Source organism: Watersipora subatra, chromosome 8 (assembly GCF_963576615.1).
Source record: "Watersipora subatra chromosome 8, tzWatSuba1.1, whole genome shotgun sequence".
NCBI classification, from domain to species: Eukaryota; Metazoa; Bryozoa; class Gymnolaemata; order Cheilostomatida; family Watersiporidae; genus Watersipora; species Watersipora subatra.
The window spans coordinates 161427-187618 of NC_088715.1; the positions used below are offsets into that span (position 1 = coordinate 161427).

The following is a 26192-nucleotide window of genomic DNA, read 5'->3' on the forward strand; positions in this document are numbered from 1 at the left end:
CCACTCCTGGCAATATTTAATCGACAAACCTTAAAACTGAGCTACTCAGTAATGCTAAACATGAAAACAATCATTGATGGGAGCAACAAAACCCTTAATAAAACCAGTACACTACAAAAAGAAGACAATGAAAAAAGTTGCAATTGCAGACAAAAGAACAACTGCCCTTTGGAAGGAAAATGCAGAGTCAAAAATGTGATATATCAAGCAACAGTAAGCAACAATACAAACAACCACGTAGCGACCTACATAGGACTTTGCTCAACCGAATTTAAAACTAGATACAGCAATCAAAAAGCCTCATTTAACCACAAAAACAAACAACACCACACAGAATTGAGCAAACACATTTGGAAGTTGAAAGAAAACAACTCAACATACAACATAACATGGAAAATATTAGCTCAAGCACAACCATATACAAACAAAACGATGGAAATTATGTTTACTTGAAAAATACTTCATAATATGCAAACCACACTTAGGCACATTAAATAAAAGAAATGAATTGACTTCTAATTGCAGACATGCTCGGAGTTATCTTCTCGGTTACACTTAGCACTAAATTACATGATTAACACAGCGAGCCCATTTCTGATATTTTGGCACATTAGGTAAAGCTTTTCATTTTAGTACAATTGCGTCTGAGGAGTGCTTCGCAGGAAACAAATTTGTAACGCAAATACTAAAAGTTTACTTTTTTCGCAATAATTTTTCAACTATATATATATGTATATATACACTCTTGCAGAACTATGATCAGGCACATTTCATTCAAGTCCTTCAGCTAGCTCTACCATCATCAGCTCATTAATATACTCCTGAATATGTTATGAATAAGTCAGTTATGTTAGTTTCCAACACATTCACAACGCCTAAACACTAGTTTCCATTTCAGTGGGTGCCTTTTCCATTCCCTATTTATTGGAATGACATCATTCCAATAAGCCAAAGCTTTCCTCAAGCTATTTGCAGTGTACATGCAGTCACACCCAGCCAAGCTATGTTCATTAATTGTATGCAAGCTTTAATATCAAAACAGTTCGGTTGAAACCTCAAGTTGAGCTGGAGGTTTTGGGCGATGTCAAAACACTTGTCAAACAGTATTTCTATATTCTTTAGTAGTTGTGGTTTTGCTGTCTCATTCTTCACTCATCATCAGTTTTAATATTGACTGTGAGTTTTCATGCTCTTAAAGTCGGATAAGATAAAAGGAGAAACATATCAGTTTATTTTCTAGTCTCAGATTTCGATTGCTTTCTATTATTCAGTTGTCTTCTATTTATCATCTATTTAGTCAGTTTACCCTGTTCTACTTTTAGACTATCAACACAATAGTCCATGACTGTGGTGTTAAAGATGTAGTTGCGTCAAAAATGAAATTAGGACCCATAAAAGGCTAAAACATCAGCTACAATTTGATGCCATTTTTGTCTTTGTAGACCAAGCCTGTCCAGAGATATATGGGTTTGAATGAGACCCTCTTTTAAAAAGCTCACGTTCCAGCGGGTGCCAATTTCGTGACGTCACAAGCTTGTTATCTGAAACGAAACCACGAGCAATAAATATGAGGTCGATTCGTTAGCCAATCATGCGTGCGAAATTTTTATATAGGCCGTAATAAATGTTATCACTCGTAAAACGCGTTGTCTGTGATCTCGAAGATTCTCATCATAGAGAATTCATTCTCGTCGTTACTGATTCAACGCGTTTCAACAATTACTAAGTTATACATAGTTTTAAAATGGCTTCAAGTTCGAGCGACCGCTACTCGGAGTTTTCTGAGCAACTTTAAGTAAAATATTAGAGTAGACAGCCTATGGCCAAAGCTGACAGGCGTCAGCAGCGTTTTGCTGCAGAAGAAGACATAATAGAGGTAAATTAACTTAGCGTCTTCTATACTTTAGTAAATGTAATATTTTTTATAGTCATAAATACATATACTAATTAATAAAATGATAATTCTTTGCTATCTCCAATTTGAGTTTGTTGCAGTAGATGAATTTGTCTTATTGTATCAGCTAATACTATGTGAGTGGCCACGACTTGATGAATATTTTTAATAAAAGCTTTATGCCGAGATGAAAATATTTTTGCTTGTAAAAATTATATAATAAAATAATATTGTTGAAGATAATGCAAAACATGATTTGCAGAATATTGTAGTGAATCGGATATGGTATATGGGTGTCCGCAGAACTGGAGAATGTGAGTTCAAATCCAGTTTGCAGCAGACTTCTCATCCTTAAAACTCTATCCCTGTCTATATTCTTTTCAAAGAGGTGGCTTGCTTATTTCACCAATTTAGTATTCGGTAAGAATAATACTAGCAATGATATACAGCAATGTATACAGCTGTATATCATTGCTACTAGTAAGGAACTAGTACGTAGGCAATATGTAATAGGCGACATAATGTGGGCGGGGCTTATGGGAGGCTGTATATCGTTTGTATGGGTAGCAGCAGAACTGCTGATACTACGACCGCGTTCTACATAAAGTGACTTGACAGAATTACCGTAGACCGGTAGAATTGGTAGTCGGTACCCAAATGTTTACACAACATTTGGAGAAAGTGAGTAGAACAAATTTTCAATTTTCGTTATTTGAGGCCTTTGAAACATTCATAATAATGCATCTGTAGCAGGATTTAAAATTTTATTCTAGCCAACATGAGCAAATACAAAATAAGATATATGCCAATAGAGCCGCGTTAGACTAGACTTTTATCGCAAATAGCCGATGTGAATACGAGAGATAGAGACAGGTTGCCAAACGCGTGACATCATTTTTGGCGAGGCTGGGCACGTTTTTGTGGCCTGAGCGTTTTTACGGCGATCAGATTTTTTCGGTTTTAATCTTCAAATATCTTGGCAATGCGATCGCGTAACACAAAAAACAACATATCAACTGATAGAGAAAAAAAATGCTTTCTTTTACGATCAACTTAAATTTTGACGCAACTACATCTTTAAGTCACATGACATAAGCAACATGTCATCTTATTTGCGTTTGTACTCCTATTTTCAAATTTAAAATGTTGAACTTTTCATTCATTTGAAGCATCTACATACAGCTGCACTCGATGTTTACATTCTCAGTGCTGCTGCTTGATGCTGCCAGCCATATTTTAAAATTGGAGCAAACCATGAACTGATGACTATGTTTACTCTGACTGCCACTGTACCAGTGTATTTTTTATAAATTTCTCATAGTTCAAGGCTATTCTAGCCCTTTAGTTGCTTACAGTCTCCAATATGACAGCTGGCATCAAAAAGGTCTTGATATTATACTGTTTTTACATTCAGGAGTTATGTGCTCCTCAATGTTCAAATAATCTGATTGTTCAGCCTCATTAACTAGCAGATGGAATAGAACAATTATGGTGCAACAATATGTATCATAAATTAGGGATACTTGATTATCTATCACATAGACCTGCACATGTCTGTAAATTGGGAGTTACACTCTTCATATGCATATTGCTCTAAAGATTAGAAAATGATCAATTAGTGACACTAATAAGAGCATCTGTCACGTTCATCAACCATGAATCTTCTACAACAAACATTTCATTATCAGAGCATTTATGCCTTACCTATTTAGAGAGATTTCATGTCATTGCTAATATTTATTTTTAAAGAGATGTTTACTTATTCACCATCCACAAGACTTACTTATCTCAGCTCATCATGTACCCTGATCATCACAACTACATATAACTACCATATTTCTTGTGTAGCCTTCCTGTGACAATGTGTACTGTTCCCTTCCCAGTTACTTGCTTATTCTGGCAGTTCTAGTGTCGTGCCAGATAGGTTAGTGGTTGGTTCCAGTTTCAGCATCCCATTACTTCTGTTAGAGAAGACTTAGTACATGTCATGTCCAATAGAAAACAAGAGTAAGAAAAGTTTTGACTCTTTTAGAACTTTTTCACTTCAAAGAATCTCCCTGGTTTTAATTTTAAATTTTCATCTTGTGTATTAAGATATATTACCATAGAACCTCTAACTGAACGACATGGCACTCTATTATTCAACCCTTCTTTACAGTGGGGATCAATTGGAGGCGGCATTCAAATAGAGGCGGATGTTGTATTTTTTTGTATGATTCATCAGATTCTTCGAAAGATAAATTTAGCCCTATTACGGTCGAAGCGAAACATAAATATTATCACTATTAAACACATTCGTATCGTTCACATTAATACCAATTTTTTTGTTAGCGATTAACTCTTTGGGGACGAATCACGTGAAAGCCCGTCAAACGGGCAATGTCTCAGAGGCCGAATCACGTGAAAGCCCGTTAGAAATCAGTCTACGATAGACCTTTTTAAAAATATTTTATTTTTTAAGAAAATAGGGTTTAAAAATAAAATTAATTATTTCATCAATTTTAGTAGGTTTTGTAGTAATGTTTTGAGATTGAAAAGTAATCCCTAATACGCATGTGCAAGAAGAACACGGTGCAAAAAATTGCTCTTCCTTTTTGGAAAGCTAGTCAAAATGGATGGACGTGATTGCTCCAGCTCAGCCAAAAAAGTACGTTTAGATGAAGACATCAACTGGTTCGAAAGTGAGGAAGAGGATATCAGGTCAGAAGAAAGAGGGAAAGACGATGCATGTAAAATAGAAGATCAACAGAGTGAATCTGATAGCGAAAATGAGAGTGAAACGGACGGCGATGAAACAGGGAGTATTTACGGCTTTCAAAGAGGAGCCGACTTAAAACCCAAAGATTTGCATTTTTATGAAAGCTTGGCAGGAGTAAAAAGTCGAATTCCTAGACAGATAAGTATTCTTGATTATTTAAAACTTTTTATCACATCGGCCATCATGAATGTAATAGTTAACGAAACAAATAGATATGGCCTTCAAAAACATCGCGATACCTGGGAGCCTGTCGATGACAAAGATATTTGGCGAGTTTTTGGTTTAGTTGTGCTCATGGGTATTGTCAAAAAGCCTACTCTAAAATCTTACTGGTCTACCCGTCCCCATTTATCTACATCAATATTTGGGAAAATAATTTCAAGAGACAGGTTTTTAACGATTTTAAACTGTTTACATTTCACTGACAACTCGGAAAACCCTGCTGGCAATAAATTGTTCAAGCTAGGCAATGTGTTATCTATGATATGTGAGCGGTTATCTTCTGTTTTACTGCCAGGTAAATTTATATCTTCAGATGAAAGCTTGCTGGCTTGGAAAGGACGGCTTAGCTTCAAACAGTATATTCCATCTAAAATATCCAGATTTGGAATTAAGATATTTGCTCTCTGCGATGTTGTCTCTGGCTACGTGCACAAGCTGTCTGTGTACATAGGTGATGAGCGAAAGCAAGCTGAAGGTACCGGCAGAGGAGTCACCCACAATATAGTAATGAAATTAATGAATGGTTTGCTGAATACAGGTCGTTGCTTATATATGGACAATTATTATAATTCGCAAGAGTTAGCTGCTGAACTTATAAAAATTAACACTCATGTTTGCGGAACTTTGCGTCCAAACAGAAAAGTTGTTCCTAAAGATTTAAAATTATGTAATGGAAAAACTATTAAAAAAGGTGAAACAACGAGTTTTTCTAATGGTGATTGTATGGTTGGCTGTTGGAGAGATAAAAAATGTATTTGTCTAATTTCAACTATGCATAAAAACTTGGAAGTCGTAGATACAGGCAAAGTAAATTATGAAGGGGGTAAAATTTGCAAACCAGCTGCTATTATGGATTACAACAAATACATGGGGGGAGTTGACAAATCAGATCAAAACTTGCATTATTATAACGCTGCGCGTAAAACCATGAAATGGTACAAACAATTATTTTTTCACTTATTAGATATTTGTGTGTATAATGCAGTCATAGTTTATAGAGTACATAGCGGCTGTAAATTAACTGACCTAGAGTTTCGAAATAAATTAATTGAACAGATATTTGAATACACTGGATCTTGCCGCAAATACACTAGTTCCTGCGCTTCAACTTCTTCCCCTCATCGACTAGTGCTAAATAGTCCAGGAAAAAATAGAAAACCAAAATATAGAGTTTGTAAGTGCTGCTCAAGGCGAAATGATGACGGCACCCGTAAACGAAGCGAAACTAAATTTAGATGCCTAGCATGTGGAGTATCTTTGTGCGAGTCATGTTTTATTCCTTACCATGCTAGATAAATTTTTTTACAAATTGTAATTTATTTAGTTTTGGCAACTGTTTCATTGCTTTGTATTTTTAGCTTTCGTACATACATTTGCTGAAATGTCATCTAGTCTATTGTATTTGTTCTGCATTGCATTGATATGTTGTATTTGTTCTGCATTGCATTGATATGTTGTATTTGTTGTCCATTGCCCTTTTCAGGGCAGCCAACTAATCAAAAGAGTTCAGTTCACATATTCTGCAATGTAGCAGATTGATTTCTCCATGATTTGCTGTGTCTGTTCATAATAAATGTTGCTTCTTGTCTGTTGCTGCTTCACCAAATGTGTGAATACATGCCCACCACTCCATTCTTCTTGTACACAAACAGTTAATCTTTGCTGCAGTGCATATGAGTCTGTGCAATGAGTTGATATGCAAAATTGATACATATATAGCTTCAAGAAATACATAATAATAATTTGAATGCAAAAATCATAACTGCAAACATAGATCTCAAGATGCTAAGTTTTCACAAGCTGTCTGGAGGAAACAATCTCAGTCTGTAGAAAAATATCTCAGCTTTCAGATGCATATTCATTTGCAGCTTTATGCCAAATTGCACAAGAGTTATAGCAAGGTTTGAGCTGCCTTGTCGGGCGACTGTTGCAGGGTTATCGACATGGCGTAATGAGCATTTTGAAGGTCTTCACCCGCAATGCACCGAAGCTCCTAATTCTACTTTTAATGCACTTAAACAATTTTTTTTTGCAAACTCTTGCAAACATATGACACTGTGCAGATGCTTATTATAAATCATTTTCACAGAGTTGTTGCTTTTAAAAATGTATTTGTTATCGATATTTTATGGAAAAAGAAGTGAAAACTTGGACAAATTAATAATTTGTCAAAAATAATCACAGACTATTTCCAGGAAATTATTGGCTGCCTGTTGAGAAATTTCTAAGCTGTCCAATGCATATTAATTTATAGCTCCATGTCAATTTGCATGCAAGTTATTGCGATTTTTAGGCGGCCATGTCAGGCCTTCAATTTTTGCTTGTCTTATAGGTCGCGCACTGAGAATTTCGAGGGGCGCTCCCGTAATGTATCGGAGCTCATAACTTTACTTTCAAAGCCCTTAGACGACCAATTTTTTTTGGCAAACTGTTGTGAACCTATGAATCCTTGCAAGTAGTATTTGTACAACATTCTCGATTATTCGTACCAATTTGGAAAATGCAATGGAAGTTGGCACATGAAAATAAAAAAATCATCTCTTCAACAAATTGACACGTTTGCTGGAAAGCATTTGCAAGCTAATTGCATGCAAAAACAATGACCTTGTAGAATAATTTCTCAGCTTTCTCATGCATGTTGATTTATGCCACTACCGCAGTTGTGATGTAAGTTACTGCAGTTTTTATGCAGTCATGTCGAAGGGTCAAATCGCCCTAGTAATTGCCCCCGTCCGCTGGTACTTTCCAAGCCGTAAGCCGACCGTCGCTAAAGGGTTAATTATCAATACAATTTGGTGGGCCCTTTTCTACTGATCACTTGATATTATGGGTTCATAAAGGTCAAAGTGACAGTCAAATAGAGGTGGTATTCAAATGTAGGTAGCGTTCAGAGGTTTTATGGTATAGTAGATTTGAATTGTTATAGTGAGAGTGTTATTTTAGGATATCAAAGTACTTTTTATGTACTACTAGTCAAAGCATCTAGAGATGTTAACAAAATGATACCTCACTATTTTTTATCTCCCGTTTAATATCTTCGGGTTCATCAATAAAAAATAAGCCATACCTCAACATATACAAGCTTAATGAGTTCTGGAACATAGTTCCCATTTTAATTCTCATATCTCAAAACAATTTTTCTATGTAATTAATAAAAAGGAATTAATTGGTTCCTTCCAGTGAAATAGGAGGCTAAAGTGGATATTACAATGGAAATGGGTTTTTCATTAGTCTAATGCTCTACCTGCAGTCACAAAGTAACAAGTACATATGTAATGATTATGGTCTGAAATAAAATAACATATTTATATGCAGTACTGCATAAAGATTTTGAGGCTAGCGGCTGGCGGAGTAGAGGCTACCGGTGGTTAGGGAAATATTTGACCGCAACTCGGTCTGTATATCAGACTTCTGTCACAACAGTAAATAAACTTTCCATTTACTTCAAATTAATTGAGCTGACTTGATTTAGCATACATTTAATATGCATACAATTGAAAATAACTTTTTATTTTACTTTGAACCTTTTCGAATTTTGTAGCCCGGTGAAGTTTTGCTTGCAAGCTATATTATGTGACAAACAATCTGGTGAATGCCAGCTGGTCACATTGCTTGAGTGCTCTCTTCATTTCCATTCACTGCTTTATATTAGCTCAACTTGGGTGGTCTCTCCTTGTGTGACAATAGCTAAAAACTGTCAGTTTGAGTTCAACAATAGAGGATAGTAGGTGGGCCTTGAGTGTGATACAGTGGGCTGGAGTTCAACTCTATGGTGAGACTCTCAGTAAGACATAATAGTAACAAGTAATAATAGTACTTATCATAGTAATAATAGTCTTTTATAGTACTTTATAGCTATCAACTATAACTAGTAATTTATTATTAATACTTTGTTTATAGCTCGGTTTCCCTTGTTTTCTAAACAGATAGAGAAGTGGTATCACATGTTTTAATTCCGTCCCGCACCACACCTGTATTATTTATTAAATAATTTATGTGTTTATATGGAATTTTTATCCAAGGCGCATCATGACGAGTAACAATCATGCTAATTCATACAGGGCAGTTCTTTTTTCTTTTACAATTTCAGGTCAACGTAATAAATCCTTTGATATGAATGAGAATTTTATTACTCTTCGATAACTATCTGAGGATTACATATGCCCAACCTGAGGTTGACAATGTACGCTCACTATACACGGGGATTATTCTGTACTTCGCTCTTATGAAACCTTGTCATCTGCGGAGGAACTTCGACTGAATGACAGAACAAGTTGACTTGGAGGGTATGTCAGAGGATATTCAGTTTATAATTTAGAATTGTTTACTACTAAAATTACCATGAAAGCTCTATTTGAATGAAATTGCATTATATTTTTTAACCTTTCACATATAATGGCGGTCAAATAGATGGCGGCGTTGTATTTTGCAAATAGCCTGTCTGAATTTTGGAAGATAAGTTTGACCCATTTACAGGCAAAGCCAATGTCTTGACCCTTAATGTCATTAACCCTTTTGAAAAAAATAAATCTGTTAACTTGTTGAGGATCTCTAAATAACAAGCATGGGAAGCCGAATGATATCTCTACCAGTTGATATCTAATGCTTGCAATTAACCTGTGATGATATGTATAGCACGTGATTCTGTTGCCCTGCCTTGCACTTTGTTAGTGCTTGGAATTTTTAATTTTGCATATTTATATTTAACATTGGCGCATAAGGGTTCAACGCATTCATCGATATGTGTGCTTCAGTTTGCAGTCAAAACTGACATTTACATGCAATAGAAGAAAAGTTATGAGGGTCGATCCATCGCAAGCCGTGTTAGGATAACTGCAAGGATGCTATTAAATAATATATGCTATAAATCTGGAACTACAAGCTTCTTAGTAATAATTTATCAGATGTCACAAATGTATTCATTCTTGAACAAGTGATATAAACAAACCATACTTACTACCTGCATAAACAAGAATTAAGTTTTTTGAAACAGAATATTTGCTCGTTAGCTTTGCCAATTGCGTTCTGATTGTTGCAGTCGATAGAACAAACATCTTCTGGTTGCTCAATATCTTTTATAACATGTTTTTGACCACAACTCTCCTTCTGCCCTGCTGAACTAAACGATTTTAGCGTGCAAACAATTTTTTGAGCAGAGCGAAACACCTACGCATTGCATTTCGTGCAAATGATAAACCTATAGCAGCATCGTGAAGCACAACTTTTAAACTAAAACTAGTCGCTCACATACAATCGTAAATGTGAACCATTTTTACATACATCAAAGTATCAAGACTGCGTCAAACAAAGGAACTACTATTTTTCTAATATGGATATTAATCATTTCTACAGTGTTGCTTTTAAAGTTAATTATAATTATTTGTTATTAATAGAACTGAGTCATTAATAGTACAATTTTGAGAACAATGTTCTTCTCGTCACTTGTTATTATGAGTTTGTGAAGTTAAAAGAATGTCAAAACGATGTTCAAATGGAGGTAGAGTTCATTTAAAGGTTTTACAGTAAGTTTAAATAAATTGAAAAGAATTTTTCTACTGCTTTTTGATTGCAGCTGTTAATACCAAACTTTGTCTTTATAAAAGTTTTAATAATAGTTAAAAAGCGGTCACTGACTGCTAGCTTGCCTTGTCACATGATAAACTGACCAAAGATAACATATCTATTTTTATTGATTTAAGCTGGCGTACCGTATCACAACTATGGCTACATTTTGCTATGGGCAGACAAATCCTTATTTCAAGCAAAACTTGGTGTCTTTGAAAAGTGTAACAAGCTGACTAAGTGTTTGGTATAACATGTTTTTGACTACAACTCTCCTTCTGCGCTGCTGAACTAAACGATATTAGCGTGCAAACAATCTTTTGAGCAGAGCGAAACACCTACACATTGCATTTCCCGCAAATGATAAACCTATAACCGCATCGCTAAGCACCACTATTAGACTAAAACTAGTCGCTCACATACCATCATAAATATAAACCGTTTTTTACATACATCAAAGTATGAAGGCCGAGTCAAACAAAGGAACTACTATTATTCTGATACAGTTATTAATTATTTATACGGTGTTGCTTTCAAAGTTAATTATATTCATTTGTTATTAATGGAATCGATTCATTATTAGTACAATTTTGAGAACAATTTTCTACTGTTCACTTGCAATTTCAGGTTTGTAAAGTTAAAAGAATGTCGAAGTGATGTTCAAATGGAGGTAGCGTTCATTTAAAGGTTTTATGGTAAGTTAAAATAAATTGAAAATAATTTATCTACTGCTTTTTGATTGCAGCTGTTAGTACCAAACTTTGTATTTAGAAAAGTTGTAACAATACTTAAATAGTGTTCACTTACTGTTACTGTTACTTAGCTTGCCTTGTCACATGATAAACTGACCAAAAATAAAATATCTAATTTTATTGATTTGAGCTGGCATACCTTATCACAACTATGGCCACATTTTCCAATGGGCAGACAAACAACTATTCCAAGCAAAACTTCATGTGTCTTTGAAAAGTGTAACAAGCTTTCAAGCATCCTTGACTTCAATACTGTTTATTATCTGCCCTTAAACTATGTGTTTGGTATTTGAGAATTTATCTTAGAAACAGTAAGCCTTAATTAGTAGACCTTGACTAGTACCTGCCACTAGCTATCTTACTGTTAGTCTGGTGGCCACAGGGCATTTTTGTGTCGTTTTTTTGCCAAGGTGGCACGACCATGGGGTATAACGAATTTTATGTTTAATGGATAGAATAAAGCATCTCATAACTTTTTTACTATACCTACCGAAATTATTCCTGTCAAGCAGTGATTATTTGCCATTAAAATATGGGTAGAAATACATAAATGAGATTTCCCTTGCGCCATGCGCAATTAGCCAAATCAGCCAATCAGCTAGGTAAACATAAATCTATGCATTTGTTTAATACGGGGCGTATTTGCTTTCACCGATAACATTTGTGCCCTTAGTCTGTTTCCGCTGTTCCCTGTTAGAAACTGTCGTCTACGTTGGTTAGTAGTCGCAAATTTAGTATCTTCTATTTAAATTGATTACCACAGCTAGCTATTATCGGTTACATAATTCATTATAATAAAGTTTTACATGCTAAGAAGTCAACAAAGCTTTACTAACGGAAAAAAGCGATAATCCAAAGTTTTTATGAGATGTAGAGCACCATCTACAAAGAGTCAGATCGCAACTCGCAGTGTTAGTCGTATGTAAATGCCAAACTGAATGCTTGAGGAAGATTGCTAGTGAGTCGAAATAACTAAGAGCTTCTCAAGTTGCAAAGAATCTCAAACCCCTGAAAAAAACCAAGGTGAGATGATAGCAAACTCATTTACTTAATATTTATGATTAATTAATCAAATATTAAATGCATTGCTTTATTGAAAATCTTGCGTTTCCTTCACTGTTTACCGTAGTCCGTTGGATCAATGAGTGATAGGTGTAGATTATAATTAATCAAACTCTCAAGTCAAACTTCTCAGTCCAGATTTTACATACTGGTTACAAACTATACAATAAACTACTCTCTGTCGTAGGTATTGTTGCTCTGTCTTTAGGCACTCAGTGTTTCATACACTCAATAGCTTAATTCAATTTGTTTAATTTTTAGGCTAAGACGGTAGCATTACATAACATTATAAGCTACTTATATTATTGGGCTTCATAAATAGAATACCTAGATTGGGTATTTTTTTAATAAACCAGTAATACTGGACTATTTGTAATATAGAATGCCTCTGCTGATTTTTGTTAAGACATAGCTCGCCTATTTACAAAATTGGAGACTGTATTGCTCTTAGAAGCGTCAAACCTATATCAACACAAAGTGTAGTACCTTCATGCAAATGTATGATTGTTATTTAACTGATGGTTTGGTTAGTTTTAAGTTACTATATTGTGTCATGCAGAACTTATCAGTACTGTATTATTGTGTTATTACACTATATTTTATTGTATTGTATTATAATAGCTGTATTATGTTGTATTGAACTGATTTGAATTGTGTTATAGGATTGATATGTGGCATTATGTTGTGTGATATTATATATAGTAATACATATTTTGTTGTATTTTAATCAATTGTATTGTATTGTTATAGTGCTCACATATCAATTATTACCTTACAGAAGTATGCGATGTATGAGTTAACTAAGTATTGTTGTGGTTAAAGCTAAAGGGGGTACATCTATTACTTTTATGTAGGGCTATGCACATTGCGTACACGTTCAAATCAGTATTGTAGCTCTTCCTATTTTCAAGTTTTTAATTTATTGCTACATGCTTTGATAGATCGTTTTTTGGGTAGGTTATGATCGATAAATATTGCACCATAAATGTATGTCAGCTTTTATATGTCTATATGATCATTTTGTATTTTGAACTCATTGTCTGTAATGGATGCGATTCTTTACATTGTAGTCGGCCGCCAGGGACTTGATATGACAAACATTTCTCGCCATCACCTTAGCCACTGATCTGCCAGAAACCCTCTTCATACTCGTTACATTGATACCTGTACAACTACTGATTGACAGGCTATACTGTATACCTCATTGGGTACACTAGTTGTGACGCAGTCTAACTAACGAATCTAATGTAAACTTAATCTTTTAAATGAAATTATTATATTGCTAGGCAGCACGTGACAAGCATAAAGTATTTATTATGCTTATCTTAGTACTTTCCGTTGATACATGTTATTTCTTTTTTATTTAACTGACATTTATATGCGAAATCTCTGGCTTAGCTTTAGATTTATTGTACTAGTAGCATGTTAAAACCATGCAGTATTTTGAAACCATGTATGGTTGAAATGTTGAATGTAACCAGTATGATGGAATGTGTGGTGCAGTATGTTCGATGACAACCAACTTTCTGGATGATTAATTAATATCATGCCTTTGTATGGGTATCTTAGTACTTTGTATGATTATTATATAGCATGTTTACCAAAGTACATAGTCTGTTTATCATGATACATCAAAAACTGTTTATTGATTCTAGAAAGCATATTGCAAAGTATTTAATAAAACTATTACATAATTATAATCTTAAAGCTCATCATCACCGTCTAATAGATTACCATCCTCAATCTCGTCAGTCATTTCATTACTGCACTCGACACAGCCGCATAGACTTGTGCAAACTTTGTTTGCATGAGCAACTGGTCCATTGGACAAGCTGCCTAGGAATAGCTCTTTGCTCCTCAGGAAAGCATTGCCCAGAAATCTCATCATCGTCTTTACTCCAGACATGGTTTGTGGGATCTGGGGGCACCATTAATGGTTGAATTTTCCACTGCTGTATTGCTGCTTAGTAATTGACCCTCATTAAATGCCGACGGAGAGAACCCTCTTGGTGGAAGATTTTTTTCATAAGATGTCCTTGATGAGAACAACCTGTATCTGGCGTCGGCTTCACTTGTAGAATCAGACTTGCCATAAAGATGCAGTGTTGAACGTGTTAGTGCGTTGAACAACCTTTTATCTTAGAATGTGGTAGTTGATTATATTGAATGATGTAATCCATGACAGCTAGCTTTGGAAATCGGTATAATTAGTAAGTTAAAGTTTTCGAACATTACCACAAACGCCGACGGTCGCTCGGCGAGACTGGAAACTGACTACAAACCTAATTGATATCGGGGTAATTTAATACCCCCGTACTATAACATGACGTGAATGTTGGTCTACGGCTCTGATTAGCTGGACCGACTGACTGCACACAGCGTAAGAAAAATTTTATTTTTGTATAACTACTCACCATTTGATGGCCAATTACTCTTAGCTTATCAACTAAAATAGCGGTAGGAAACTAAATTAACAATGAATAAATTAGAAACATGTTAAAAGTGTCAAGCTACCATAGACCCCATCTTCTGCCACCTGTTGACACGATAATGCCCTGTGGCCACCAGACTATGTGTGTGATATTGGCTAGCAAGTGTCTATAAGTTATACATTATTGTTGCTAGCTCAGTGTGAGTGGCTGATATGCTGGGATATTTAACATACATGTACTTACTTGAGTCTTTAAATATTTTCCTTAAGCATTTACTGTTTGTGATTGATTATTACTAAAATGTAATATAAAGCATTGTACTCAGTACCTACATGTTAATCAAAAACAGGTATTTATCTTGAGTTCTATTTAATTGTAGCAACACGAATTGTATAGAGGTTTATTTTATAAAAAATTGCTATTCATCACATTACTGCCAGTGGTGACAATGTGAATATTTATAGTGCACAAGGCTATTCTGTTACTAGTAAAAGTAACATAATGTTTGTTATTTTATTATTATTTGTTATTATATGAAATTAAGCAGATAAACTTTACTTTAAATACTAAACAGAAAGTGAAACTAACCAATTACAAGGATGTATAACCAGCCAATCATGAAGCTGCAGTAACAATTAGCTCCTGTTCATTTATTCAATATCTGATAAATTCATCATGAATCACTGTTTGAATAACTCTTATTCAGCTCAGCCAATCAGGAGACAGATAACACTATTATAACCAGCTACAAGCTATAAAGAAGCCTGTAGTAGTCAGAGCAGGTGACAAACAGAATAGCAACAGGTAAGTATTACTTATATATTATATTAGCATATGTTGATATTGTACTTACTGGGAATAATAGAGTAGATGAGGAGAGAAACTGATTCAGTGTGATTATAATATAACTCTGACCTCTTGAGACTATCACTCTCTACCCTGAGGAGACTGATAGAGTCTGTCATGTTGTGAGGTTAAGTTAAGGTCAGGAGGCTCTGGTCTTATTCCTCAGTCATATTCAGACCAGCAAACACTTCCTACTGCAGAGATTTCATGTTTCTCAGCTCTGCCAGAGTCTGACATCCCTGACCTTATTTTTATACTCTGTAAATATCCAGGGTTCACCTGCAGCCACTCTGTTATGGTTGGCAGCTTTCCAACTCTGCAGTTGAGTCACATTTTGTACTCATTTCTCTATCATATTTTACTGTATGCAGCAGCTAATAGAGTGCAGTACATATGTTACAGTTAAACATGGAAGGACTGTTGAAAAAGTATGTGAGAGAGAGAAAGATGGAGATTAGTGCTTTGAGGGCAGCCTTAGAGTCAGTCCAACCAGCTGAGCTACTGAGGTTAATGATTACTATTAAGCATGACTCATACACTGCTATTATGGTAGCTGCAGAAGAAGCCCAAACAGAAATATGTCGTCTGCTTCTCTCACCAATCAGAAGAACAGCAGACGAGTTGCTCTCGATGAAGCAGAGGAATGGATGGACAGCACTACACATTGCTGTAAGGTGGGGATACAACAGTGAGTGTGTAGAGTTACTGATAGACACAGTGAGTGATGAGAGGAAGTACGAGTTTGTATCTGAGAAGAATGGATATGGTAACACAGCTATAGCACTGGCTGCAGCGTATGGAAGGAGCAAGTGTATAGAGTTCCTCCTCTACAACTTCTCCTCACTACAGAGAGACTCCCTATTAAACATACAGAATAACATCCTCGACACTCCACTACACTGTGCAGCATACAGAGGAGAGACAACTGCTCTGAAGGTCATGTTAGGATCCGTGTCTCTAGTGACTGTCTCTTCACTCCTCAACAAAAAGAATAAAGACAAAAGGACTCCATTGGAGGAAGCTGTGTTTAAGGGAAATAAGGAAGCATCAGAGCTGTTAAAGAGATGGCCAATGGAGTCAGTAGTAGAAGGTAGGATTGTTATACAGTGTGAAACCAGCTACTCACTTGAACTGTTCTACTGTTAAACTCTTCAGTCTCAGCAACTTTCTACTAAAAATCTAAACTAAATGCTAGTAATTCATTCATTGTATTCATTTACTGTTGAACCCTGGGACATACCCTGGATAATTGCATCTCTATTTTCCTGTAAACTCGCTGAGTCTTGCATAGACAGAGTGCTGCTTGTCTCCAGCCTCCAGCTGAACAGTTTATAATCTGAGTATTTAAATTAATATTAATATTCAAAACTGGTAGGATTGAAGTGATATTAGCAGCTCTTTAAATATCAACTCCTTGTAGCAGACTCAGTAGCTTGACTCTCGTGTTTCACACTATTCTGTCTGTTAATATTTCTGTATTTTGAATTGTCTGAGATCTGAAGAATTTAACGCAATAGTAATGATACTATGATTATTGTATGTAGTGGTAGACTAGTGAGTCATTCCTTCAAGCTGAGGTTAAAGGTTAAACGTTACACTCCTTTTTATGAATAGCTAATCATCTATGCAGCAGTTTTTGATGGAAAGTAGAAAGTATTACAACCATATTTTACACTGCTGTAGATTATCCACAGAATTTCAATTGTTCCTAACATAACATGACTCTATCATTTGTCATGTTTAGTAGTAAACTGAATGACAGACTAAATTACATATTGAAACAGCCTCTTGCTTTAATATTCAGGCTTTAAATATATAACAATAATAATCTTTGATATAAATATTAAAATTAGGTTAACTCTTTCTTATTTTACAAACTCTAAGATAATGTGTGCTTCCATTTTCTATGGCAGATGCTAACAGGACCAGCTAGTGTGGTGCTGAGTTCTGTTAGAGTTTCATATTTACTGCAGCTGCTTAGAGAATTCCTTATCAAACAGCAAGATTAATTTTATCAGAGGATTGACACCTTAAGACTGGTAGACGTGAAATGAGCTTCATTTTCTTCTTAGATTTTATTCGATCCACACTTATCTTTAATATTTTATCTTAATAGTAGTAGCAGCTCGACCGCTACTACTATCGCAACTCTCGTCTCTTAAAACAAACGGCAAGCTTTAGCAGCCTGCCTGCCAGCCTCTCTGCCTGCTTACCAGCCACATCTGCTGGCACCTGCTTTTTATGTGTCTATCTTACCGTGTCCACCACTTGCTTGACCGTGCTTGTCTGCCACCCAGTTTGCCTGCCCGATTGGCAGAGTCAATCACGGTCATCTGTGTCGCTGCTGAACTGACCACGATTTCTCGCTTTTGCCTCCTAGTAGACAATGGATATATGTTCTGGTCATTAAATAGACGAATTGATTGCCCTGTCTGCAAGCAAGCCTGCTCACTCTCACTGAGTCAAAAAATGATCTCAAGCTATGCTGCCAAATCCACAATGGTCGCACGTTTCGCCTCTAAGTCGACCACCATTGCTTGTTTTTGTGGCGAGTGTTTGATTTTATCGCACTAATATGGAGTCTGTCTGCCAACCGGCTGCCTGTGTCAGTCAGCCTGCATAAATATCTGCCGGCCATATAACCGGGCTGATCAAGACAATTCTTTTCGCTTGCAGCTTGAGTCTGAATTCTGCTGAGCATATCTGTCAGGCCAGCCTGCCTCTGCTCGCAGGCTCCTGCCTCTGTGCCTGCCTGCCTCTGCACCCCTCTTTCTATACACCCCTTTGCTTCTACACCCCTTCGCCTTTACACTTCTGGAATGGCCTGTGTCTCTACGGCTCTATGTACTATTCACATGTTCTTTTTTATTATTTTGTAGCATTGGAAGACGCTAAGCAACAGATAAAAACACTGCAAGAGAGACATGACCAGAAACTTTCCGCTCTACAGAGAGAAAGCGACCAGAAACTTTCCGCTCTACAGAAAAAAAGCGACCAGAAACATTCCGCTCTACAGAGAGATAGCGAGCAGAAAGTCTCTGCTCTACAGGAAAAAACTGAACAGCAGGCAGGAGGTAACTTCCTATGTAAATGTCTTACTAGTCCATTATTAGTATAGTACTGAGGAAGAGAAGTCAGTTGGGATAGACTAGTGAGTCATTCCTTTAAAGAATAGAGAAAGCATAATATTATTATGCTTTATTAGTTATCTTGAGGTGTTGACTGATGTTCTAAAAAAAGAATCAAGGAGATTGACCCTCTAGAAGCTGAGATATAGACAGCCAAACACAGGTCTACCTATTAACGAATCAGAGGAAAACCCTTCGAAAATCCCGAAAACTGTGACGTATAAAATCGACTTAATGGTCTTGTGCCGGAGTTGCGTACCCTTACCGCCGTTATGTATAATGATTGTTTTCGCTACGAGATGTGAAACGCTTCTCGCGATAGTAAATAATTTACATACTAGCTCTGGTTTCTCAGGAAAATCATCCAAACATTGTGTGGTAAAGGCATTTGCCCACAACCCCTCGCCATGATTTTTAAAGCAGAAGAGCAGATTTTGACTATTGTGCTTCAAATTTTAACTCGATCACCACGGATATGCTCCGAAGATCATCTGTTCAACGAACGGCGCGTGTATAGTCTATATGCGATATCCGCGATTGCAGTTTGTTTACAATAAGAAATAGGAATGGGACTTTTTGTTCCTTCATCATTTTTCTACTGTGTATCTACTGCAGCATTCAGTTGATTTTCATGATTATCGTCACTATTAACAGACTGGAAGTTCACTACAGCCATAATCTTGAAAAGACTAACTTGACCGTGCTGCTCTTGCTATAAGTTCTTTTACTTTGTTGTAGCATTGGATGATGCTAGACAACGAATTACAACACTGCAAATAGAAAGTGACCATAAAGTATCTGCTCTCCAAAGACATACTCAGCAGCAAGCAGAAGGTAACTTCCTATGTTATTGTTCTACTAGTCTGTGTTTAGTATAGTACTGAGGGAGAGAAGTCCGTTACTTCTGTAATTAACAATGCAGATCAGAGTCAGAGGATCTAGGTCAGAGGTCTATTTACATCCAAGCACTAATATAAGCAGTAGCAGTGTGGCACATGTAACAGAAGGTTTTTTATGCTCACTTTTATAGCATTGGTTGAGGCTAGACGGCAAGTAACCATACTACAGGAAAACAGCGAGAGGATGTCAGCATTATTACGGGAAGAGACTAGACAGCGGAGAGCAGGTACTTTTATTTCTTATTAGCCCTATAAGATTATTGACTCTCCACCTCATATCTTGAAGATCTAGTATCACCCAATGCTAGTAACCTATAAATTACCTACTAGTATATATTATACTAGCTGTGATATTCCTCTGAGGGTCTGATTCTATTAGGCTGTTGTTGATCAATCATGACTCACTCCTAGTAACTTTATGTAGATATGTTGATGCTGCTTGAGTTACATAGTATGTGAGAATTTACTGCATAAGTTCATGGTGTTAGATCAAAATGGTGGCAGTTTGACTTTTAGACTGTTTTAACAGATTGATAGAGGTTTGCCATTGATATATCCCTGCTCATCAGTAAAAGTAACCCTTGTTTATATATTAATTATGATGACGAATGTCTGTTTATTCAGAATCGTCTGCTACACAGAGGAGGCTGGAACAATTTGCTGCATACCTACAAACTCCAGGTGATACAAATCGGACCGGCAATCAATGTCACCACCCGGATAGTTAATAGTGTGGCAGCCAAGACTGACAATCTACCCAGACAGACACTAAAGATGCCGAGTGACCTACATTTTAGCCCAACCAGCCAATGAGCAATGACAAGAGAAATGACCAGCCAGCCCTCAAACCAGAGGGCAGGCTTATAGTAAATAAGAACACGCGCGAGCTCCACTTGACGCGCATTGTCAAAGTGATCACATGATATTGTTCTCTATATTGTAATACATCCTGCTTGTATTTTATTATCCTTGAATAAATATAATTATTCTTTCAACCTTCTTTCTTCATCCATATGCAATGCACCGTTAGACTTTCTTTAACAACCGCAATATATAGCTAAATCTCTTCTTTTAAAATTCATAACTTTGCTATATGAAGCAGCAATAGAGTCACATTGATGAACATGACTAATAGTTCCTAATTGATGAAAATAACTAGTTTTTTGGGTATTAAAATACCCTTTAGTTTAATAATCCATAAGGACTTTGTTGATGACCTTAGGCTATCTTAAGGATTGCACCATTAGTTATAAGTTACAAGATATTGTCTCATACCCAGCAATGTAATGTCTTGTTCCTTATAAATATAAATAAAACTTATGGGTTATTTCATGAAAAGGTCCACCAGATTAAAATTTAATGTTTGTATAATATACAAAAAGCTGGCGGCTGTCTCGCCTCCATTAATTGAGTTGAAAGGTGCTCCTTTCTGTCGCCATGGTCTGGTGGAATTATTGACACAAATGGTAGAGATAAAATATATAATTCTCAGGATCTCTTGGCAACAGCTGGCATTATGAGTGTTGCAATACTCTGATAAGACAGTCATTGACGTGGATTGTATACATAAGGAGTCTAAATGTCGAGAGTTTTATTTATTATGTGATAAGATATCAGGGGGCGTTGTAGTTAGCATGTGATCTAGTTTATCACAGCTCTGATGCCAGTCATGACTAGTCCATCTGCCCGGTTCACACACTTCAGCTACCTGTCATGGTTGTCACTTTGTATAATACCAGATGAGGAATAAACATTCCTATAACAAAGTTAATAAAAAGGGAAAAGAATCGAACTGACATTTGAGCTGTTAGCTAAGTAATTCAAGCTGATTGGTACAGAAAAATTGAATTCACAAACTGGAATTGATTTGTTATGAATATTGTTCCAAGCCATATTGTGCAACAGGTAAAATGCATTCGCTCAACAGGATTTTTACGCCTGATGCACCTTAATAGACTAAATTACTTTCCGTAAAAAATAGAATGATGTTTGCTAGCACAGTGTCATATATTCTGTCAATTAACAGTATTTAAACAATATATAACACAGATCAAAGGTTAGCATAGATGATTGATATATCTAGCAAGTACATGTACATACAAGTTGTCTTTATGTTACAGACTTGTTCTACATTGGTTTGGAGTTACAACCTCGTGTTTTGGTTAGAAAATTGTTAAGTCGTAACATTGTGACAGAAGACCTATGGTAAATACAAATGGTACATGAAAAGAGAAATACAATGAATGTATATAAAGAATAAGTAAAAATACATCACATCTACCAAAATGTACTCTGCAGTAGTCTAACATTTGTTTACATGCTTTCGCAAAAGTTGACTGGAGAAAAAAACTTGGTATTTTATTTAAAATTCTATGAACTGGTTAAAAGTTTACACTTACTATTATAAGCCACTAAATGGTAAAAAAAGAGAAAATGTGAGGAAGTACATCACAGTGTACATAACCTATACATATCCAATACAATAGCCTATTACTAAGTACAATGTTTCTCAAAAGAGACCCAAAGTGCTTCACAGTGTACATAACCTGTACATATCCAATTCAGTAGCCTACTACCAGGTACAATGTTTATCAAAAGAGACTCAGAGGAGAGTTTATTTAACTATGGTAGCACATCTTGACAAGATCTTCAGAGGGTAACACTGTTGCTAAGGGAAGACAACTTCTATGGCAAAATATATCTTACATGAAAATACTAATAACAAAAGGGTTAATCATGAAAATAGAACAATAAGGAAAACTAATAAAAATGAAATAAAACTGGTGAAGGCGAGTGAGGACTGCAGTAATAAAAGGACAGTAGATGCTCTCGTAATAACGTAAGTTCCAGATAACGTGAAGAAGTTATGTGAAGTTTGTTGTGTTGTACTACGTAACATGTTTTATACAATGTAAAGTGTCAAGTAGGGTGTGTTTTTAATTTCAACTTGAATGTTAACATAAAATAAAAACTTGTTATAAATACTGAATACCGATAGAATGGTCCAGGTGTTACAGTGTCGGTCAAACAATCTGAATGTCACGAGTTGGAATATCGTCAAAAGTTATCTGTTATCCCAAACTTGACCTTTGCATACAGATAGACGACAAACAGGCAGTAGCTCTTATTATATTAGAAATATTTTATTGTTTCGGTTTAATAAAGTTGGCATCCAATAAGGAGCCAACTGTACACTGCATACTACAAATAAAAACCGGCAGATATACATCATGTTTAATTTTCATAAAATATTTATTATCATGATGAAAAAAGAAAACAAAAAGTAAACATTACGTATGTTTTGCTCTCAAAACATTGAAAACCTTAAAGGTTAAGATACAATAACAAACATTACAGAAATTGATAAGGAAACAGCAAAAAGTGAAACCAATCAGTTACATCAAAAATTGCACAAAAAAGAAAACATAAATCAACAGCAATGACCCATTTATTTCACATCTTTGAAGGAAAGTCTTCCTGCAAAAAAATTTCGCGTAACTCAACTGTCTCTCTTGGGAAAATGTCTTCAGTAGAAGAGGCATTGTTCAAGGTGGCTCCTTCCAATCTGTAAAGAACTTATGAAACAAAACTGAGGCTATTGAGGCTATGTCAACGAGTGCATCATTTGTTATAAGTTACAAGATATTGTCTCATACTCAGTTATATAGAGTATGTTTTTTTCTCAATCTAAATAAGACTTGATGGTTTTTTTCATGAGAAACTCCTTCAGATTAAAATTGACCGTTTTTGTTAAATACATAGACCTGACTGCTGTCACATATCCGATAAATGGGTTAACAGCTGCTCCTTCCCGTCGCTAAGATAAAGTAGAATTGTTGACGCAAATGGTTCAGATAAAATATATTATTCTTATGGTTTCTTGGCAACAGCCGGCATTATGGGTGTTGCAATGCTCTGATAAGACAGTCATTGACGTGGATTGTATACATAAGGAGTCTAAATGTCAAGAGTTTTATTTATTAAGTGATAAGATATCAGGGGGCGTTGTAGTTGTAGTTAGCATGTGATACATTTTATCAGAGCTTTGATGCAAGCCATGACAAGTCACCTGCCTGATTCACACACTTCAGTCACCTGTTATGGGCGCTACTATATATAATACCAGATGAGGAACAAACAATTCCTACAGCAAAGCTCATAAAAGGAAGAGGAAACCAATTGCCCTTTTGGCTTTGCATTTTTAAAGCCTTTGCTTCAAGCTGTTTGGTACAAAAAGAATAAATTCACAAACTTGAACTGGTTTGTTATGAATATAATTCCAACCCATATTTTGCAACAGGTAAAGTGCACTCATTCCACAGGATGTTTTCGGCTGACACACCATGATAGATCAGACATAGAATTATAGTTGCTAAAATCGTGTCAGTTATTCTGTCAATAAGCACTGTAAACAGTGTATAACACAGCGCAAAGGTCAGCATATATGATTAGGATATCTGGCAAGTACATACAAGTTGTCCTCCCTTGACAGGCTTGTTTTACAATGGTTTGGAGTTACGACCTCGTGTTTGATATATTAAAATTTTTAAAGTGGTAACATTGTGACAGAAGACCTATGGTAAATACAAATAGTAAACGGAAAGAAAAATACAGCGAATGTATATAAAGAATGAGTAAAAATATATCACAATGTACTCTGCAGTAGGCTAACATTTGTTTACATGCTTTTGTAAATGTGAAAGGTGAATGAAAAAGAATGAGAATAAATTGGAATTTAAAACTTAATTTACCTGTTAAAAGTTTACACTTAATATTAAAAGCCAATGGAGATTAGAGAAAGAGAAAATGTGAGGAGGTACATCACAGTGTACATAACCTATACATATACAATACAGTAGCTTACTACCAAGTACTGTGTTTATCAACAGAGACTCATAGGAGAGTTTATTTAACTGTGGTAGCACTTCATGACGAGATCTTCAGAAGGTAAAACTGTTGCTAAGGGAAGACAACTTCTATAGCGAAATGGCTGATTTAAAAGTACTAATAACAAAAGGGTTTATCATGAAAATAGACCAACAAGGAAAAATAATAAAAATGAAATAAAGCTGGAGGAGCCAAGTAAGGGCTTTGATAATAAAGGTACAGTACATGCTCCTATAATGTACGTTCCAGATAATGTGAAGAAGTGATGTGAAGTTTTTTGCGTGGTACTACATCAAAAAATTTTTATAATGTAAAATGCCAAGTCGGGTGAGTTTTCAATTTTAACTTGAATGTTGACTTATTTTGTTGCATTTGCTAGAAAAATAATGACATGTGTCAAGCGTTACATATATTATATTTACAACTTCCATGACATTCTAGTTCATCGTAACGGATAATCAAATGTATTAACGAAAATGGGAATAGGTAACTGCACAATTGTTTATAAATACTGAATATCGATAGAATGGTGCAGGTGTTACAGTGTCGGTCAAGCAATCTGAATGTCACGAGTTGGAGAATCGTCAAAAGTTTTGTTATCCTAACCTTGACCCCTGCATACAGATAGACGACAAACAGGCAGTACCTCTTTTTATAGTAGAAATATTATGTTTTTTTGCTTCGTTAAATATTAAATATTTTTATTTGTTTTGATTTGAAGAATAGACTTTGCTGTTTAGAATAAATAAGCAAGTCTATGTAAATGAATGACGATGTGCGTTTCCTATCAACTTCTTATAGATTGCCGCAACGATGGTCTATAAAACTAGTGATATTTATTAGTGAAAAGAGAAAAAAATGTAATGCAAACTAATAATACAGCAGTTATGATACAGCCTGCAAACAAAAAAAGTTCAGTCAAGTTTTTCCATTTTGTATGGCTAAAGGGTGAGTTTTAAAAGATATTTGAATGGTTTAGCCCATTTATATATATTTCGCTGTTCTTATAACGTAAAATATTTATAAAGTAAATGTTCCTGAAACAGATTAACAGATTATCTATGTTGTAGAAGCAAGTAATGTGTTTTGCAGTATCAAGATCACATAAAACAAGTAAATACTATTCGTCTGAGATAGTGAATCCAATCCAGTACAATCTTCCACCACCAGAGACGAAAGGACTGAAAGTTTCCACCCCTGACAAAAGTATCGAAAGAAACCTCCCCCTATATGCACCGAGAGACCGAGTCAAACTTCCAAATAGAAGACGAGGAGACAACCCCAAATTGCAAACAAAATAAATTTCCCACTGATTATTTTCTGTGTAGGAGCGCATACTGTACTTTGAAGTATCACCACCGCGTTAAACAAGGAACTACTATTAGTCTGAGACAGTTAATCTAATCCATTACAATCCTCCACCATCAGAGACTCAGACCCCTCATGAAGATGTGGTTAAGATGTTGAGATTGCCTTACCAGGATTGCTCATCTTAGAGCAACACTTTTTGAAGGCAACAGGGGCCTGAAAAAACTGGACAGGACCTGGATCACACAAAAAGACTACGGAGAACCCAGTTGTGTTCGATTTAGGGCTAGACCTGAGCGATGGGTCCTCAAAAGTGAAAGAAAAGCTTCCTGTTCTGAAGGCAAAAGGAAAGCCATTGAACAAAAAGGTAACAAGAAAAATGCCGGTGTTCGCTTGACTGGTCACCAAGATTGGGAGTAGCCAGATCGAGAGTACCTGGATT

At 35.7% G+C, this 26192-nt stretch overlaps 1 protein-coding gene and 1 pseudogene across 1 annotated transcript in view; one reads left to right on the forward strand and one right to left on the reverse strand.

Moving 5' to 3' along the window:
- The window catches only part of LOC137401912 (nestin-like), a 1051237-nt gene that overhangs the window by 85050 nt on the left and 939995 nt on the right, over window positions 1-26192 (forward strand). The window contains exon 4 of the mRNA XM_068088387.1: window positions 18408-18602. Within this exon, the coding sequence (XP_067944488.1) occupies window positions 18408-18602 (195 nt within the window). The remainder of the gene's footprint in view (window positions 1-18407; window positions 18603-26192) is intronic.
- The window catches only part of LOC137401798 (32 kDa beta-galactoside-binding lectin-like), a 28286-nt pseudogene continuing 27991 nt past the window's right edge, over window positions 25898-26192 (reverse strand).